The sequence below is a fragment of the Cajanus cajan genome, chromosome 2, assembly GCF_000230855.2.
Source record: "Cajanus cajan strain Asha chromosome 2, NIPB_CcT2T_4, whole genome shotgun sequence".
Lineage (NCBI taxonomy): Eukaryota > Viridiplantae > Streptophyta > Magnoliopsida > Fabales > Fabaceae > Cajanus > Cajanus cajan.
In genome coordinates, this window is record NC_138518.1 from 12,839,503 (window position 1) to 12,858,572 (window position 19,070).

The window sequence follows — 19,070 nt, forward strand, 5'->3', positions numbered from 1 at the left end:
TTGTTTTTTTCTTAACTTTTGAAAAGTAAATAAAATGAAGATAATAAAAAAATTTAGAGAATAATATTTATGCTCTTAAAACTTTAAGAATGAAAGAAATGAAGAAAAAAAATACTACATTTTTCATTTATTCAAATTTAAAACTTTGATAAAGAAATTGAATCTAATTTCAGTGGGACCAATAATATATTAATAGTAAATATCATATTTAGCAATATATTAACTTGTTTAAATAAAATATATATTACCATATAATAATATTATTACAACTTATTTTTATAATATATTTAATAAACACCGTAAGTAACATTATTAATTAGTATTTATATAAAATAAACTTTTAATTTTTATTAAAATATGATTTTCTTTACAGAGAAATACTAGTAATATATTCACTAACATACTCATCATTACACATATTCACTCTTATTTGTTAAAATTTATTGAAATCATTCATTAAATTTTATATTTATTTAATAAATTTTAACTAAGTGTGATAAAAGAAATTTATCATATACCGCTATGTCCATCTTAACTATAAATGAAGATATATAATACATTAGAAATATTCATTTAAAAAAGAAAAAGAAAAAACAGAAAAGAGGAACACAAGCAGAACAGGAAATGAATAACTCAGACAACTTTAAGGCACTTTACAAACCCAATATATAGAGCAAAAAGAAACTCCTTCAACATGATCCTATCCTATTTCCCTCCTCTTCTGTCCCTTTCTCTTCTCTTCCAAAATGAAGTTCCATGACATTGAACTTCCCCTTGGGAGCACCACCCCAAAACACATGATCCCAAAGGTTACCTTCCTAGCAATCCTAGCCTTGCTACTATTTGCCATCACCCCAGTGAGCTACCCTTTGTTCAGTTACTCCTCACTCTTGAAGATCAACAAATATAAGCAACAACCCTCATCATATGATAGCTCAAATAACCTTCCCTCAACATATGTGGAAAAGTGTGACATTTTCAGTGGTGAATGGGTGCCAAATCCAAAGGCTCCATATTACACAAACAAAACATGTTGGGCAATTCATGAGCACCAAAATTGCATCAAGTATGGGAGGCCTGATTCTGAGTTCATCAAGTGGAGGTGGAAGCCTAATGACTGTGAACTCCCCATTTTCAACCCTTTTCAGTTTCTTGAAATTGTCAAAGGAAAATCCATGGCCTTTGTTGGAGACTCTGTGGGGAGAAATCAGATGCAGTCCATGATTTGCCTTCTCTCAAGGGTAAGTTTCAATCACTATGCTCTTGTTTTTTTTTAATAATCATATTATTTGTATAAAATATCTATCCATTTAAGTAAAATTTAGATATAATTTTTTAAATATAATTATTACTATTTTTCAAATTAAGAGTAAAATTTTATCTTAATAATATATATATATATATATATATATATATATATATATATCAATAAAATTTAAATTAAGATAAAACTTTAATTTTGATAATCATATTTAATAAATTATACCTAGATTTTGAATATAATTAATTTCTGTGAATAAAACTTAAAAGGTTTTTTTTTTTTCTCAACTAAAACTCTATCCCATACTCTTCTATGTTCTTATCTACCTGAAAAATATTCTGAAATTCTGGCTCCACAATTATTATTGGTCTTCTTATCATGCCTTGTTTGTTCTTTTCCTATATGCTTTTGTCTTTTTTCTATGTGATATTTTACATTGCTTTGGTGTTACGTTATTTGGTATCTCATTGCTGAGCAAGCTAAGCTTAGATATCTTTTCTATATACTCAAACTTTAAGCCCCAAAATATATACCTTCATTCAATTGTACTCTTTTCCTTTTCAATGCTTTTTAATGGTAATTCATATGCATGGGAATTTCACACTAGTGAGGAGGAATCATTATCCTTCTCTGTTAAGCATAGAGATTATAGCCATCAATAAGGTTCAACCACCCATTCATAAATCTCTAATGTAACTAATATTACTTACAGCATTACATATTTTAATAATCACTTGATAATTTTCTTTAACATTGAGTTTAAAATGTTATTTTTCCAAAGGAATTGGTTCACCTAGGCCCATTATGGAAAAATCACACATTTTCTTTAATGGATGAAAGTACTTTGAGTCAAACAATAATTTGAATGGTAATTTTTTTTTCTAAATATTTAACTCAAATATAAGCTTAAGATTAAATTATTAATTAAATCAGAATAATAGACTGAAATATGACTAAGTATACATTCTTTATTATTAATATTATAATAAAATAAATTATACAAAAGTAGTAACATGGATATAATGATCAAAGCATGCATGCATGCCAAAAGGAATCGAATCTCTGGTCTGAAAACTGTGTCGATCACATTAATTGTTGCATGCCTTGTCCCTAGGCTGGCCACATGAAACAGAGTAAAGTCAGTGTTTTTTCCTTCTATGCCTCCAGTTCTTGTTTCTGTCTACTTTTGGGTTCCAGCAAAAATATTTTTTTTTTTTAAGTTTAAATATTTTTTAACTATATTCTAAATTACATCACTTTTTTTTTCTCTTCCTTTTTCTTTTCATTCATTTAACACCTTCTAATGAGGTGTAAAACAAACATATTGTGTTATTTATCTCATAATCTATGCCACTTTATACTATAATTATTTATCACTCTTTATCTCATTAATTTCCTATTTTATCCTTTATTGTGAATTATTAAATATATATTTTTATTTCTAAAAAAGAAATCATTTCTTTTTATTTTTTATACATAAAATTGTATCATATGTGATTCTAATCTTAGATAAAAATCTTTTTTTTATTTTTCTTTTATATATAAAAATAGAGATAATATCTGGAATATTTCTATAAACAACTATAAAACATAATTTTTAAAAATTGAAAACAAATATGATTCTATTTGTACACAAATTCATTTTAGGAGATAATAATTTTTTATTAGCTCTATTTAGCACTGCTCTATGCATAATATATGTGGATGGTATTGATACAATGAAGAGGTCAATCATGTCAACTAATCCAGCTATTAATTATTGAATCCCAGCAAATTTCACGTTGTAGAACTGGTTGAGACGTCACAATTAGAATTAGAATACAAAGGAAAAAACAAAGTGCCACTGCATATTGTATATTAATTTATTATTCCTCTGCCTCGATATTATTATAATTATTTCTCCCTTGGTATGGTTTAGTCTAAAACACTGACTTCATTATTGGAAGTCCAAGTTAACACAAATTGATTTATTACTACCTTATTTATTGTGTGTCTATCTCATATTTATTGTGTCTATCTGTACAACATATTTTGAAAACAATTTTTTTTTGTCTCTATCTCCGGTCTCAATCTTCTGTTTATCACATTATTTATTATAATCTAAATTACACTTTTTATTTTTCTTGATGTATAATTTTAATTTTTTTATTTTAAAATAAAGATATTTAATTTTATATTTTAAAAATTATAAAATTTTATTTTTATATTAACCTGATGTTGTTAATTTTGACTTTGTTTAGAAACTTGTTACTATTTAAATGATTTGACATGTAATAATAAAAATTAAAAAATAATTATTTGTATATATTTGACAAATATAAATATTTATTTATTAATAAATTTTATTTGTATTTTATAATTTTTTATTTTAAATATCATATTATCAAATTATATTATTTAAATATGAATTAACATTAAAATTTAATAGTTAATAAATATTAATTTAATGAAAGAGTCAAAAAATTTTATTTTTAAGTTCAATAAATATTAATGGTTAATAAATATTAATTAGATTATAAAATTTTGAAAAACTATTAAATAAGAAGTTTTCTTTATTATATATGAACTATAAATTTATATCGAAAAAATATGAAATGAGGACTTAAGTACAATCCTTATTATGACTATTTTTATAATCTTTCCTATCATTATTAAAAAAGGAATACTAAATATATTTATTTTTTATTTTGCATTATCTAAATATGATTTAATAATTTATATCTATTATACTTATTTTTTATAATTACTCCTCTGCAAAAATGTTAAATTAATAAAAGTTTGTTCAATTTACAAATACCATTAATCATAAATAAAAAGCACGAGGCAAAACTAAGAGTGAGGTAGTTGTTGACTAATCTAACTAAACCAAAGGAAGTGATGCACACTGTTGTTTGACAATCCAACCAACCAATCCTTTGGGCTTAAGTTGTTGTTTGTATGTGAAAAATGAATAATTGATTGTGGAATCCAAAATGACAAAACCAAATGAGGGCCCTTTAATTATTTAAGTAGATAACTATGCTAAAATTGAATTTCTGTATTATCACCTTCTATTTGTTGTATACTAATATTGTAATAAATTGTCTTTTTTAAATAATAGAGAGAATAAAGGTTTTTTTTTAATCCATATAATTATTCCATCTATTATAAAGCAACCATGTATTATTTTTTTCCCTTCAATTTTATCCTTTTCTTTCGCACTTCGAAATGTTTTATTTTGATATTTGTAAAATTAAGACTATTTTTTTTTTTGTCTTATTTATAGGTAATTTGTAACTTAAATTCTTTTCCAATACATCTCTTCATGCATCAAATCCAATAATACTAAATATAAGAAATATATTAAAAGAAATTCAAACCTCACATAAATTAGATATAAAACAAACAAAAATTATATAAATAAAATACACTTATCTTACAAACTAATTTTGTAATGATATTAAGTATATGTATATAATTCTAAGAAGGAAATAATTTAATCTTCCTTTTAAATTTTAAAAATATTATTAATTATTAATTTTGTTATGTCTTTTTTTTATTATCAAATCACTTATTATATTTGTCATTCTATTTTTATTTTATTTTTCTCTTCCCTTCACACCAATCCAAGGCATTCAACATTTTCATAAAATTGTATGCATATCGTAATATATTAGCAGTCAATTTTTTCGTTATTAACAAATAAATATATAGTAGTACTAGTTAGCTATGGGCTGGATTTCAAGTTTGTAACATGCACCCTATTGGGAAGTGGGAACAAGAAAATTTGGCACGAATCGCAATGTTTATAAATATGATGTTACTTACAAAAATACTACGTAACAATTTAGAATGTTTGGGGACTTTTGCTAAGTTTATAAGATTTAAAATCAGTACATAGTACATAGTACATAAATTGCAAGCAATATCACTTTGAATTAAACATAATTTTAGGAGTGGGAAATTGACATTTAGTGGGTTTTCTCTTGTCCGGTTGCCCCTATCTTTGTTATATTCAAATAAAATATAATTAAATAATTAATTTAAGATAGTTAAATTAAGAATGTGTGTTCTTTTTCATGGAAAATAATTTTATTGAAAGTTTAATAATGATTAATAAAAAATACTAATGGTGAGAAAATGGGGCCTGATTGCAATACTTTTTATTCTCTTAAATAATACCACGGAAAGTTCAACTAATATAATAGGCAATCAATAAATATTTATAAATTGTGGGTCTAATTGCATTCTGGCCTGATTTAACTTTTCATTTTATGTGTCAAAAAATTCATGCATTGGTATAATTTTATTGGTAAACACAATCAATTTTGTGTTTTGATTTCTCTAGAATTATTTATAGTTTGAGGACTTCTGTTTATTTTACAGTTAGGTAAAATTAACTTTGAATCTGAATATGACTAAGATGTATCTTAATTAATCTCGATAGATAAACATGTATTTCTTTTTATTATATATATAGTGTAAAATTTATTTTCTAATGCCTAAATATTAAAGCGCTCTATTGTATTTTAAGTGTATATACTAGCTAGTATAATTCTTTTATGTTACCAAAAAGTATAATTCTTTTATAAATTTCGATAATTATAAGATATGTTGATAAAAAAATTGTAAAATCAAATATAATTATTTTTGTTATTACAATAACAATAAGATTAAAATTTATATCCTCACAAATCATGTAAGCTTTTTATTATCATTAACCGGATATTAATTGATTCAAATTAAGTATAGAAATTACCTATTAGTACTTTCTTGGAGTTAGTGCAATTGATTAATATGTAATTAGATAGTAGTATATTATATTTGTCTAACATAGATTATGATAAACCCATACTATAATCTTTTTAAAACAGCATACACGGTGTATTGGAAGAATTTAAATAATCTTTTTTCTTTCAGCTATCTCTTTGAGTCCTCTCTCTCTATTTATGTTCAACAAGTAAGCTAGATTTTAAACTTTAGGTTATAGATATTCAATTTAATTTCCTTATGGAGTGTACACATCTTTGTGAATTGTGCAGCCTTTTGTTTTCATTGATATTTGTAAATTATTGAATTTTGGTTTTCTTTAACTTTTCAGGTGGAATGGCCAATAGATGTATCCTACACTAATGATGAATATTTTAAGCGATGGAAGTACCCAAGTTACAACTTCACCATGGCAACATTTTGGACACCCCATTTGGTAAGAACCAAAATGGCAGATTCAAATGGTCCAACTAACACTGGCCTTTTCAATCTTTATCTGGATGAGTTTGATGATAAATGGACAACCCAAATTGAAGAATTTGACTACATCATTCTTGATGGAGGCCATTGGTTCTTCCGACCAATGGTGTTCTACGAGAAGAAAAAAATTGTTGGATGCCATTTTTGCCTCTTGGAAGATGTCCCTGATTTGACTATGTTCTATGGTTATAGAAAGGCTTTTAGGACTGCATTTAAAGCCATCAATAGTTTAGAAAACTTCAAGGGTGTAACATTTCTTAGAACATTTGCACCGTCTCATTTTGAGAATGGAATTTGGAATCAAGGTGGGAATTGTTTGAGAACTAAGCCATTTAGGAGTAGTGAGACAAGCTTAGAGGGCACTAATTTGGAGTTATATATGATCCAATTGGAAGAGTTTAAGATTGCTGAGAAGGAAGGTAGAAATAAGGGTTTGAAATTTAAGTTACTTGACACAACACAAGCAATGTTATTAAGACCAGATGGTCATCCAAGTAGATATGGACATTGGCCACATGAGAATGTGACATTATATAACGATTGTGTGCATTGGTGCTTGCCAGGACCGATAGACACATGGAGTGATTTCTTGTTGGAAATGTTGAAGATGGAGGGCATTAGTTCTGCAACAAGTTAACTATTTTTTCTTGTAAACTATTATTGACAATACTATTTTTTTATTTTATTTTTAAAGATAACATTTGTCGTGCTATAATAATTTTGGACATTTTTTATTTATAGAAAAAACAATTGAAGATTTACATGTTCAATAGTTTATCAATTTTTATTTTTACATATTTTTTAAATCTAATTATATTTAACTCTTTTTAAACACTATTAATGACAGTGTCATTGGATTTTCGTAAGACATTATGGTGCATTTGGTGGCTAAGATAGAATATGATAAGATACAATAATTATCATATCATGTTATAATTCGTTATTTGTTGTGCCAGCAAGATACGACAATGTTATTGATGAAATCCTCTAGGAAGATGATTGGTGATTTCTTCATAGAAGACTCCCAACTCCTTAATTCTTCATCCATGGAACCAAATAGCAAAGAAAATAAAGCAAATATGGGGAGAATAGAAAGGGAATGGCATGCCACTCTCAAGTGAGAAATAAGCAACAAGTGAAGAACTTGTCATAAGAAGGAATTCCTTGATGAAAGTTCTTAAGGAGAAAATTCTCTAAAGATAGAACAAGCCTTTGGAAAAGAGAATTCTAAATTCTATCTCATATAATCTCCAAAAGTGACATGAATATATACAAAGGAATCTATATATAGACTAAGCTAGCTTAGGGAGCAAGCCATATAACCCAAAATGAAATACAAGGAAATAACTCCTTAAGCCATATGACCCAAAATACAAGGTCAAAATAAATAAATAAAAAATATTATAAGAAATTATTAACAAAGAAAAGGAAATGGACTAAAAGATAACCCAAGGTTCATAATCAATTTGGGCCTTCTACCTTAAATCCTAACTCACTCCTCTTGGTTTTGTTTGGATTGGATCCCTATGCATGATTCCATCAATTATCTTATCCCTTATCCTATCTAGGTGGTCTAGTGTATTTTTTATCCTAAGAAGGGAGCTAGGTTAATTAGGAAGTAACAGGATAAGATAAACTTTCTTCCTTTTTCTTAATATACATCATCTCATATTATTATTGTTAGATTAAAGGACAATCTTAGATTCCTCAGTAATATATGTTTTAATATTAATAAACTCAAACATTTTTCAAGATCATACAAGAAAAATAATAACATAAGACAATTGGTTATAATGACATGCATTTTGACAATAAGTCTTTCAAATGAAACATTTCATCTACGTAAGACGAATGCATAAAATATGTCATTTATTACATTTAATAATCATATCGTTTGTTTCTATTTTATTCCTTAACAAATCAAAGGAATAAAAGCTTCTTTAGTACTTAAACTTCAAAAGGGAACAAATATTTGATTTTCATCAAAGAAAGAACAAACAAATATCTTGAAATGTGCAAAGTCATCTAAAATATTATTCTTGTAACGTCTAATTTTATAATTAAAAACTTAATTGTATAACATTTTTTTCATAGATTATTAATTCAATTATAAATTAATATTTATAAAATTAGTATGAAAATTTCATGTACTAATGTACATATAGTTACATTATATATATATATCAAAAACTATTCCAAAATATATACAATAACGTACTTATTTTAGCTTGATCAAGTACATGAAGGAAATGAGTCTTATTTTTGTACAATCTATCCTTCATACCTTCACTATGTCATATTCTTACTATAAGATTACATTGAAGGTGGAAATAAAGTTACAATAGGATTTGTATGATCGGTAGGTGGTAAAAAGAAAGTAACTATAATAGGTCCATCAATAATGGTAGAAGGCTCTTGTTCTAGGGAAAATATAAAAGTGGACAATCCTATTTCATGGAAAGTGATGGAATTATATAGTGTTGATAGTCCAACTACCATCAAGAAAAATAGTGGAAATAACAATCGTAAAAGGATTTGGAATTATTGGAAGATCCATCTATTTTGTATCATAATTATTTTAATTTTAAAACAAAGAAAAATAAGGAGTGAGAAAAATTATCAAATAAGTATAAATAAATAAATAGAATGTACAGAATTATTTGTAATCAATATTAATCATGTATTTTAGATTTTTTTTTCGTGGTGAAATTTGAATTATTCTTGTAGTGATTAGTCAGGATAAATGAACTATATCATAATCTCAAATAACAAAAGAATATTTCACCTTAAGGTTTTACTCATTTAAATCCCTAAGGTCAAACCTCCAACTATAAATTAATCTAAATCTTTATTTTTCTTATGACCATAAATTAACATTTATCTTTAAAAAGAATGATGTTATAATAATAAGATGAGCTTAGGACGATTAACTAAATAATTAGATTATAGTTAGCAATAATATAAAAATAATTAAACTAAACGATTTAGAATATTTTTAATTATTTAGAATTTAGTACAAGATAGTTAAAAGAAATGAGATGTGTTTAAGAATATTAAACTAGTCAAATGACATTTATAAATATCATAAAATAATTAAACAACATAAATTAGGAACACCTCATTGATTATTTAGAGTTAAAAGTATCATAGACTAAACAAGTGGATATGGTTAGAAACACCTCATTAAATAAATATACATAGATATAACATAAAATAAATAAATATAATAATATAAAATATTTAAAAGGGATAAAATTTTCCTCCCTTTACCATATTAGAAAAATGAAACTAATTAGAGATAGTTTAATACAAAGTAAAAGGAATTTTTTCACTTTTATTCCTCGTGCTCTTTCTCTTCTTCCTTTCTCAATTTCTCTTGAAGGTCTCCCCACCCGTCCCTATTTATAGGCGAATTGGTAATGATTATTAATTTTTTATTTTATTTTATTTTGTAGTTAGAATTGAATTACAAAATTATAATTTCTTTACTTAGAGATAAGTTCATTTCTAATTTCTTTATTGTAAAAAGAATACTTGGTTTTAAAGCTTGAAAAGGCTATGTTAATCAAAGAATACTTGGATAATTGCTTGAAGAGGCAAGTCAAATAATACTTAGATTGAGTCAAAAATGACTTGTAAAAGAATACTTGTTTCTTCATGAAAGATAGTGAAACTTGATCGAGTTGATAAAGAACTAGAGTAGTCTCAGTGGTTGAGATGAACCAATATAAAAATATTGTGTTATTTGTTTCTTACTTTGTTTGTATTCCTCTCAGTCTTACATTACTATTTCACTATTTTCGAAAGTGTTAAGTTTTGAATTGACGTTATTAAGCCTCCCTTCTAATGTCTTTATTTTCTCCACAAATTGATATCAGAGCTTAGTCTTTGAGGGGGTTCAACATCCTAGTGTGCTAAAGAAAAAGACCCTAAAATGAGAAGCAATGAAGGACAATACTCACTAGAAGAAGCTTATCTTAAAAGGTTTGTAGCCTTTTTTTGGGGAAGAGTACCCATATGAGAAAGACAAAATGGAGATGTTCATTAAGTCCACTAGGCATGGCAACGGGGCAGGGCGGGGGCGGGTTTTACGTTCTCCGCCCCCGCCCCCGCTCCCGATACCTGCTGGGGGTAAAATCTGGGTACCCATCCCCGTCCCCGGCAAGGTTCGGGTTTCCCTACCCTGCCCCCACCCTCGCTCCTACCTTTTATTTCTTTTTTTTTTCTTTTAAATAAATGTGAACAAATTTTTAAAAATATAAAAGAAAAGTAAAATAATACAAATTTTTACATATAAATATTTCTAATTTTGGTTTATATATATATATATATATATATAGTTTTTTAATTATATTATTAAGCGGGGCGGGGGGTAGGGGTGGGTACGGGGGCAGGGGCGGGGCGAGTATTAACATCCCCGTCCCCGTCCCCGCCCCCGATTTTATCAATCAAGGAAAATTCGAACTCGATAAACACGGGTTTTTCCCATCCAAATCGGGGCGAGTTCGGGTGGGTACCCACGGGGACGGGTTAGATTGCCATGCCTAAAGTCCACCAATATCACTTCTAGAAGATCATCACAAATAGTGATGCTACTATATAGATGTGGGAAGCCATTAGGGTAACTCATGAAGGAATTGAAGATGTAAGGCTCAGAAGATCTACTACTCTTTAGAAAGATTATGAGTTATGAGTTATTCTCTATGAAAGAGAACGAAACCATTGATGAGATGTTTGGAAGATTTCAAACTATTCTTGGTGAATTAAAATATATGGGAACTAAGTTCTCCAAAGCTTATAACAACTTGAAGATCTTGGAAAACCTTCCAAAAGGCTGGGAGCCATAGGCCACCACCATCTAAGAGGCATGTGACTTTAAAAATCTTATGATGGATGAACTCTCGAGAGCACTAAGAGTTCATGAAGTCCATCTGAGCAATAGAGATCATATGAAAGCAAATGACATTGTTGCTCAAAGGATGATGAAACCAACAAAAAAGGATAATGGTAATGCTTTGAAGATGGAGACTAAGTACAACAACTCAAAAGAAAGTTCTAAAGACTCAATGAATGATGAGATATCTCTCATGTCTAAGAAGTATAAGAACATGTTAAAGAAGAATGGAAGATTGAGGAACTTCCACAAAAAGAAAGATAGGTTTAAGAAATCTGTTAAGGAAAACAACTAGGAGATCATCTATTATAAGTGTAAGAAACCTAGACATATGAAAGTTGAATGCCTTACACTTTGAAAAGGAAGGTCAAGCATAAATAAGGTCAAGAAGAGTCAGGTGGCCACATGGAAAAATTTGGATAGTAGCAGCAACAATGTAGGCGATGAGAAAGCCAACATTTATCTTTTGGTAGACACAAAACAAATAAGGATTGAAGTACAATCTAAATTTAGCTCTCATTCTAGTTTCTCTAAGAGATCAAACAATAGTTATAATGAAGAAGAGTGAGACACTTCTAGAAAACTCTCACATGATTACTCGAGTATAAAAAATTTATAGAAAAATACAAATTGATGGTTTTATAAAATAAAAACTCAAAAATGATCTGTCAAATGTTGCTAAGGAGATCCAAAATATCAAATGTAAAACCACAAGCAATGAACTATCTGAGGTTACAACATTACAAGCTAAAAACATACAATATTCAAAAAGGATCTTTTTAAATTTATTGTTGGATCTTCTAAGTTGAATATGCTTGTAAAGAATAGAAGGCTACCATCTAAAAGAAATGGTCTTGGATTTGAGAAAGAGGGATCTGAAGCTTCTTCCTCAAAACTTAATACTATTTTTTGCAACATTTGTGGTAAAAATAATCATCATACTAATATACGTAGTTTAAAAAAAAGTTTAGGGTTAAGGGTACTAACAAGAAAGGACTCAAAAATATTTTAGTACTAAAATCTTAGATAATCTTTGTTGCAAATATCCTTAGTGGAAAAAAGGAAGGACTCACATTGGTAACATGTCAATGGTTTCTCATGACACATGATAGAAGAAATGTCTATGTTCCAAGACCTCCAATTGCATGAGGGAAAAGTCTTTTTTGGAGGAAGTAGAAAAGGAAAAATCAAAGGTATAGGTAAGATTGGTAAGAACTCTATAGTTATTGTTGAAATGTGCTTTACATTGAAGGATTAAAGTATAATCTGTTTAGCATAAGTCAATTTTGTGCAATGAATATATTGTATCCTTTGACAAGGATTCATGCATAGTTGGCTAAAATGATGAATTTATGCCTTTTACTACCTATAGAAAGAATAATCTTTGAGATTAATTTGGATAATTTGTCAAACAAAATGTGACTTGTTTAGTTTTTAAAGAAGACGAAAGATGAATTTGGCATAAAAGGGCATATCAATTTGAAACATATTTCAAAATTAAAGGGTTCAATAAAAGACTTATTTAAGATATCGTGAAAAACTCATATTTTCTATGAAGCATGTTAAAATTGGAAACAAATTAAATTTTTTTTTAAATCTAAAAAGGTTGTTTCTACTTTTAAACCTTTAGGGGTGTTACATATGGATACCTTTGGACCAACCAAAACTCTTAGTTTAGGAGGTAAAGAATATGGATTTTTCATCATATATAGATGACTATTCTAGATATACATAGTATATTTCCTAGCTCACAAGCACGAGTCTTTCAATGTTTTTGATGTAACGTAGTTAGTAGACTGGAACGGGGCGTTCCCAGATTGGAACGGGGCGTTCTCAGATTGGAACGAGTCATTTCAAACTACTAAAATAAGGATGATTTAGTAGCCTAGAACGAGTCGTTCCCAAACTGGAACGGACTGTTCCAAACTACTAAATAGGCCTATGAATCTTGGACTGGAATGGGCCGTTCCAAAATGGTCATTGTGAGTTAAATTCAACTCCATAATGGGCCGTTCCGATTTTAGAACGGGCAATTCTAGACGTTCCAGAACGGATCGTTCCGATTTCAGAATGGGTCGTTCCGATTTCAGAACGGTTCGTTCTACATGTGAATTTTACACATGATGAAGGAGCCCAGAACGGGCAGTTCCGGATTTGAAATAGGCCTTTCTGGCCACTTCAGACTTCTATAAATAGAGATGGTGCAGTTGAGGAGAAGGAGAGGTTTTTAGAGAGAAGTTTTAGAGAGAAGGACTCTGGACTAGGAAGCTTGCTTTGGGTGGATTGAAGTCTCGGGTTGAGCTTCGGAAAGGAAATTCCACTTCTTCTCAGTTCTTGGCTATTATGAGCCAATCTTCAGGTAAGGGAAGCTAGATTATATGTTGTTTGGTTGTATGTGAGTTTAGGAACTCATATGGAGTTGTATAATTACATTAAGATGTATGATGAGTAGAAAGTGAAATGAAGAGATGCAAGTTGAGTATAGTGTTGTAAACTAAATGAGTAGTTGTGCCAAATAGAAAATGCGTTGAATACATGGTATGTTGCTAAAGTTGCTATATTTATGTGTGGATTATTTATATGTTGTAAAATATCATGAAATGATAATGTCGTGAGTTGTGAGGAGCATGATGTGAAATGTGTAGACGTGTTGAGATTTATACAAAATTTATTAGTAGACCATGTTGTTAAATTGTTAGAAAAGAGTTGTATGTTGCTATAAAGTTGTATGTTGTGCCATGTGTTGAAAAGATATTATTTTATGATGATTGAGTTGAAAATTATGAGTTGAGCTAATAAGTTATTGAGTTGATTGTGTTGTTTAAAGTTGAAATGAGATGTTGTGTTGTTAAAATGTGTTGTTAAACAACGTTGATGAATTGTTGTGCTGATATACCATGTTGTTTAAGTTGAAAGTTGATTGAGATGATGAGTTGAAAGTTGTGTGTTGTTTAAGTTGAAAGTTGATTGAGATGGTGAGTTGAAAGCTGTGTGTTATTTAAGTTGAAAGTTGATTGAGATGATGAGTTGAAAGTTGTGTGTTGTTTAAGTTGAAAGTTGATTAAGATGATGAGTTGAAAGTTGTGTGTTGTTTAAGTTGTTAAGCTGAGCTATGTTGTTGAGTTGTAAGCTGATTCAGTTTTGATGATAAGTTGTTGATCACTAGGATTAGAGGAGATGTTTTCGAAGTTGCTCATCCCATTGTGTGGATTGAGATAGTTGTGGTGCTCCAAGAGCCCAATTTGTTGAAAACCCTCCTTGGGAAGTTGTCCCTTGGAGTGGATGTTGTGTTGTTCTCCTCTAGGACTTAGTTGGTCCCGTATGTGGGCAAGGTCGAGGCACATGTGTGTACAAAGAGACCACGGTATAGGGGCAAGGTCGAGCTATACCGATTACAAAGCGACCACGGTATAGGGGCAAGGTCGAGCTATACCGATTATAAAGCGACCACAGTATAGAGGCAAGGTCGAGCTATACCGATTACAAAGCGACCACGGTATAGGAGCAAGGTCGAGCTATACCGATTACAAAGCGACCAATTTGAGTATAGTACGAAGTCGGGAACTTAGTTCATAACCGAGTACTATACTTCCTTGTTTAAGTGGCAACGTCTGAGAAATTGTTATCGCATTGTGGATTTCTATCTAAATTTGTTGTTTACCTAGCAAGCCCAAAAAGGTTATGTGTTGTCGGTTGAGTTGTAAATATGTTGTTGTGTTGTTAAGCTGTGATTGTGTTGTATGTTGATCCTATTGAGGATGATGATAGTGTTGTTATGTTGTAAGTTGCTTAATTGTATACAAGTTGATGATGATGCTAGTGTCGCTAGATTACCAGTGTTGTAAGTTATTTTAAAGATGTGTTGTTGAGAGGTGTGTAACACATGTGTTGGTTGTTGTTATAATGAATATGATAACTATTCCAATGGTTTGTATAGTAGATGCGTTGAAGTGTTGATACAACGTTGATATGTGAAATCAAGTTGAAATGATGTTAAGATGTATAATATATGTGTTGTTTATCTTTTGTATCGGATGTGAAGATGATTCTATAGTTGTGTTTCATATTTGATATTTATGAATTGTTTATTGTCTCTAGCTTACCCTTGCATGTTTCCATGTGATTTGGATTGCGATGATCATACGTTGTATGGGAGACGGGCAGGGATAGACTAGGAGATAGCTATTAGAGGCCATAGGAGGTGCTTGGAGATAGATATTTTTTTGTAGGCTACCTTATAATAGCATATTCTGGTTATATATAACTAGTTGTTGTTGGTTGCTTGATCAGCAACTTGTGTTGTAAATATTTTATTATACTATTTTTCTAGTAGTGTGTAGTGTTGTTTCGTAGTGTGACGGCCACGACGGGTCGTTACATTTGAAATATTCTATAAGAGAGTTTAAAATGAAAAAAGTTTTTGTATATCTACCATTAAAAATGATCGTGAAACTAAGTTTGAAAAATCATATTTTAAAATTTTTTGCGACAAGAATGGTATTTTCCACTTCTCTTCACCAAGAGCACCTCAATAAAATGAGATAGTTGAAAGGAAAAATCGAACTTTACAAGAAATGACTAGTATTTGCAAAATCTCGTTGCCAAAACACTTATGGGCAAAAGTTGTTAACCCAACTTATTATATTCAAAGTAGAATATTGATGAAATCATTGTTAAATAATACTCTCTACAAATTGTGTAAAGGAAGAAAATTGAACACATTATACTTTCATCCATTTGCATGCGAATGTTATATTCTTAACACTAAGGGTTAACTTGAAATTTTAATTCAAAAGTGGATAAGGGTATCTTTCTTGGATATTCTAATACTTCAAAGACATATAGTCTTTAACTTTAGAACTTATGTTGTAGAAGAATCAATTCATGTGAAGTTTACTAATGATCCATTAATGATTGATAGGAAACTATCAAATCTAAAATAGAACTTTGTAGATTTGTAGATTGAACTTGAGAAGACCTTTGAGATAGATGCTAAGGAACAAACAATTGATCAATTTGAAGAATAGACAAATCAATAAGATGATACATCCAAATCTTACATAATGATTGGAAGTTCATCACCTATCATCCTCAAGAAAAAATTCTTAGATATAGGACTACGGAATCAAGATGAGGTCTGCCTTTAGAAATAATGTTTCCAAGGCTCTAGTGTCAAAATTTGAGTTGAAGATGATAGGTGAAGCTCTTAAAGATGATGAATGGATCCTAGCCATGTAAGAAAAAATTTATCAATTTGAGAGAAGTGATGTCTGGACACTTGTTCCTAAGCTAGAACATCAAAGTATTATTTGAACTAGATTGATTTTTGAAAACAAGTTAGACGAGCAAGGAAAAACGATAAGAAATAAAGTTTGATTAGTAACTCAAGGTTATAATCAACAAGAAGGTATAGATTTCACTAAAACCTTTGCACTTGTAGCTAAACTCAAAGCTATAAGAATCATGTTAGCCTTTACAACACATAAAGACATCAAACTTTTTCAAATGGATGTAAAAAACATGCCTTCTTGAATGGTATAATTGAAGGAGAAACCTATGTTAGACAACCTCCTAGTTTTGAAAACCCCACTTTGAACGATCGTGTTTTAAACTAAAGAAAACTCTTTATGGTCTTAATGAAGCTCTTAGAGCTTGGTATGAAAAACTAGGAAATTTTCTAATTAGCAATGACTTTATGAGAGACAAAGTAAACACACCTCTGTTTAAAAGAACCTGGCACAAATTTTATTGTAGTACAAATATATGTTGATGATATCATATTCAATGCTATAGATTATCTTTGTGTGAGGATTTTATAAGCTAATATAGATAAAGTTTGAGATAAATATGATGGGAAAACTAAAGTTCTTTTTAGGACTACAAATCAAGCAAGCAGATGAAGATATCTTCATTCAATCTTATATAAGCATAATGTGTCATGGTACAATTGGTTATCAAGTTAGCTTAACACATTGAGGGTCTAGGTTCAAGTTAGGGTAATGCTAAGTCTAGGTGAATAAATGGTAAGCTAAACAAAATGCGAACGAATAAATGGTAAGATGGAAAAAAACGATTAGGAAAAAAATAAAATAAATTTTGTGTCAGCTAGGTTGACAATAAAAATATTAAAATAAATAAAATTATTAAGTTAGTGTCGACTACATTGACAATAAAAAAAATTAAAATAAATTATTAAGTTAGTGTTGACTATATGGACAATAAATCGACTATAAAAAAATTATTTTTGACGGATTAACCAACACAAAAAATTTGTATCAACTTAATTAGAGTCGGCTAAAAATCTGACGAATGATCAATGATAAATATAATTTTATACTGATTTTTATTGCTTAGAGTCAACTTTTGATTGCCTTTAAAATAAAACATTTGTGTAGTGGTAGTCATACCTAACTTTCGATTGAGCCATTAACACATCCTATCTTATTTACAATTGACTTATTTAAACCAAGCTGGAGTCAATCAACCCTTATAGAATCTATTTAAATTCATTGCACTCTCCAATAGAATGTGTAGTTGTCAGGTAAAAACTGCATATCTATTTCAAGGGTCTCTTTTACAATCATTTAAAATCTATACAATTTTGAAAAGATGAATCTCATAGGGTTTTGATATTCCCTGTCTCAAGGGATGACAAAATGGGTCAATCTAGCCTATTTAAGCTCGCCTCACCATCGATTTTCCAAAATGGGTTGGGTCAAACAGGCACGCCAAGTAAAAACGGGATGGACGTCTTGACCCATCTCACCTAAGGGTGGATTGCCCCGCTAGCGCCCCAAAAAATAAAAATAAAATAAAATATAAAAAAAAAGTTTACATATTTATTTTAAGCACTTCTTTTAACATATATATATATATATATTTTGAATATCTAAAGTACTGACATAAGTTAGTACCTAAATAATAAAGTAAATTTTAAATTAAAACCGATTTAATTTGATTTACTACTTAACAAATCTCAGATTTGTTACATAATAAAATAGATATGTAATTAAAATAATAATAAAAATGATAACTCCTCCAATAAATTTGTTGCACAAAAAATCTTAAATAATCCTAATAAATGTATTGATAGATAAAACTGATGTTTTAATATATGTATTGATAGATAACTTTTAAAGATGGGTACACTTAAATAATCCTAATAAATGTCAATCAATGGATAATATTTGTCCATGTGTCAACATCTTATTATTTAAAAAAAAGTAAAATAAAAATTTTAATTACAAGATAAATATTTAAGATTAATCACACTAGTACAAAAGAGGTATTTCAGATATTTTGAGTTTTTTACGTCATAAAAAATACCGACATTAATGCGGGAGACGTAAATTTACAACGGCCCTGTAAAACCGACGTAAATTTACGTCGGACATTATCAAGGTCCGACGTAAAAAGGTAAAAAAAAATATAAGAATGCAAGCAAAACGACCCGTTCTCCAAGCAGAACGGCCCGTTCTCCTAGCAGAACGGCCCGTTCTGCAAGGAGCATGGGTCGTGCTGCTTGGAGAACGGGTCGTTCTGCTTAGAGAACGGTCGTTCTGCTTGAAGAACGGACCGTTCTGCTTCGTAGAACAACCCAAAAGAAAAGGCCAACGACCTATACAAATAGAACAACCAAAAAATCAAATAGAACAGATAGCCACAATAGCAATATGCGAAGCAAAA

At 29.4% G+C, this 19,070-nt stretch overlaps 1 protein-coding gene across 1 annotated transcript; it reads left to right on the forward strand.

Annotated features, from left to right (window-relative positions):
- Positions 1-654: 654 nt before the first annotated feature.
- LOC109789280 (protein trichome birefringence-like 19) lies at positions 655-7,260 on the forward strand. Its single transcript, XM_020348193.3, has 2 exons — positions 655-1,241; positions 6,342-7,260. Exons 1-2 carry the CDS (start codon positions 747-749, stop codon positions 7,125-7,127), a joined length of 1,281 nt encoding a protein of 426 aa, XP_020203782.2. The 5' UTR covers positions 655-746; the 3' UTR covers positions 7,128-7,260.
- The last annotated feature ends 11,810 nt before the right edge of the window (positions 7,261-19,070 follow it).

Bases quoted from the DNA above. Each gene is read 5' to 3' on its own strand.
- LOC109789280 (XM_020348193.3), top strand. From the start codon at position 747: ATGAAGTTCCATGACATTGAACTTCCCCTTGGGAGCACCACCCCAAAA. The intron at 1,242-6,341 runs GTAAGTTTCAAT...TTAACTTTTCAG, and splicing joins TGATTTGCCTTCTCTCAAGG to GTGGAATGGCCAATAGATGT.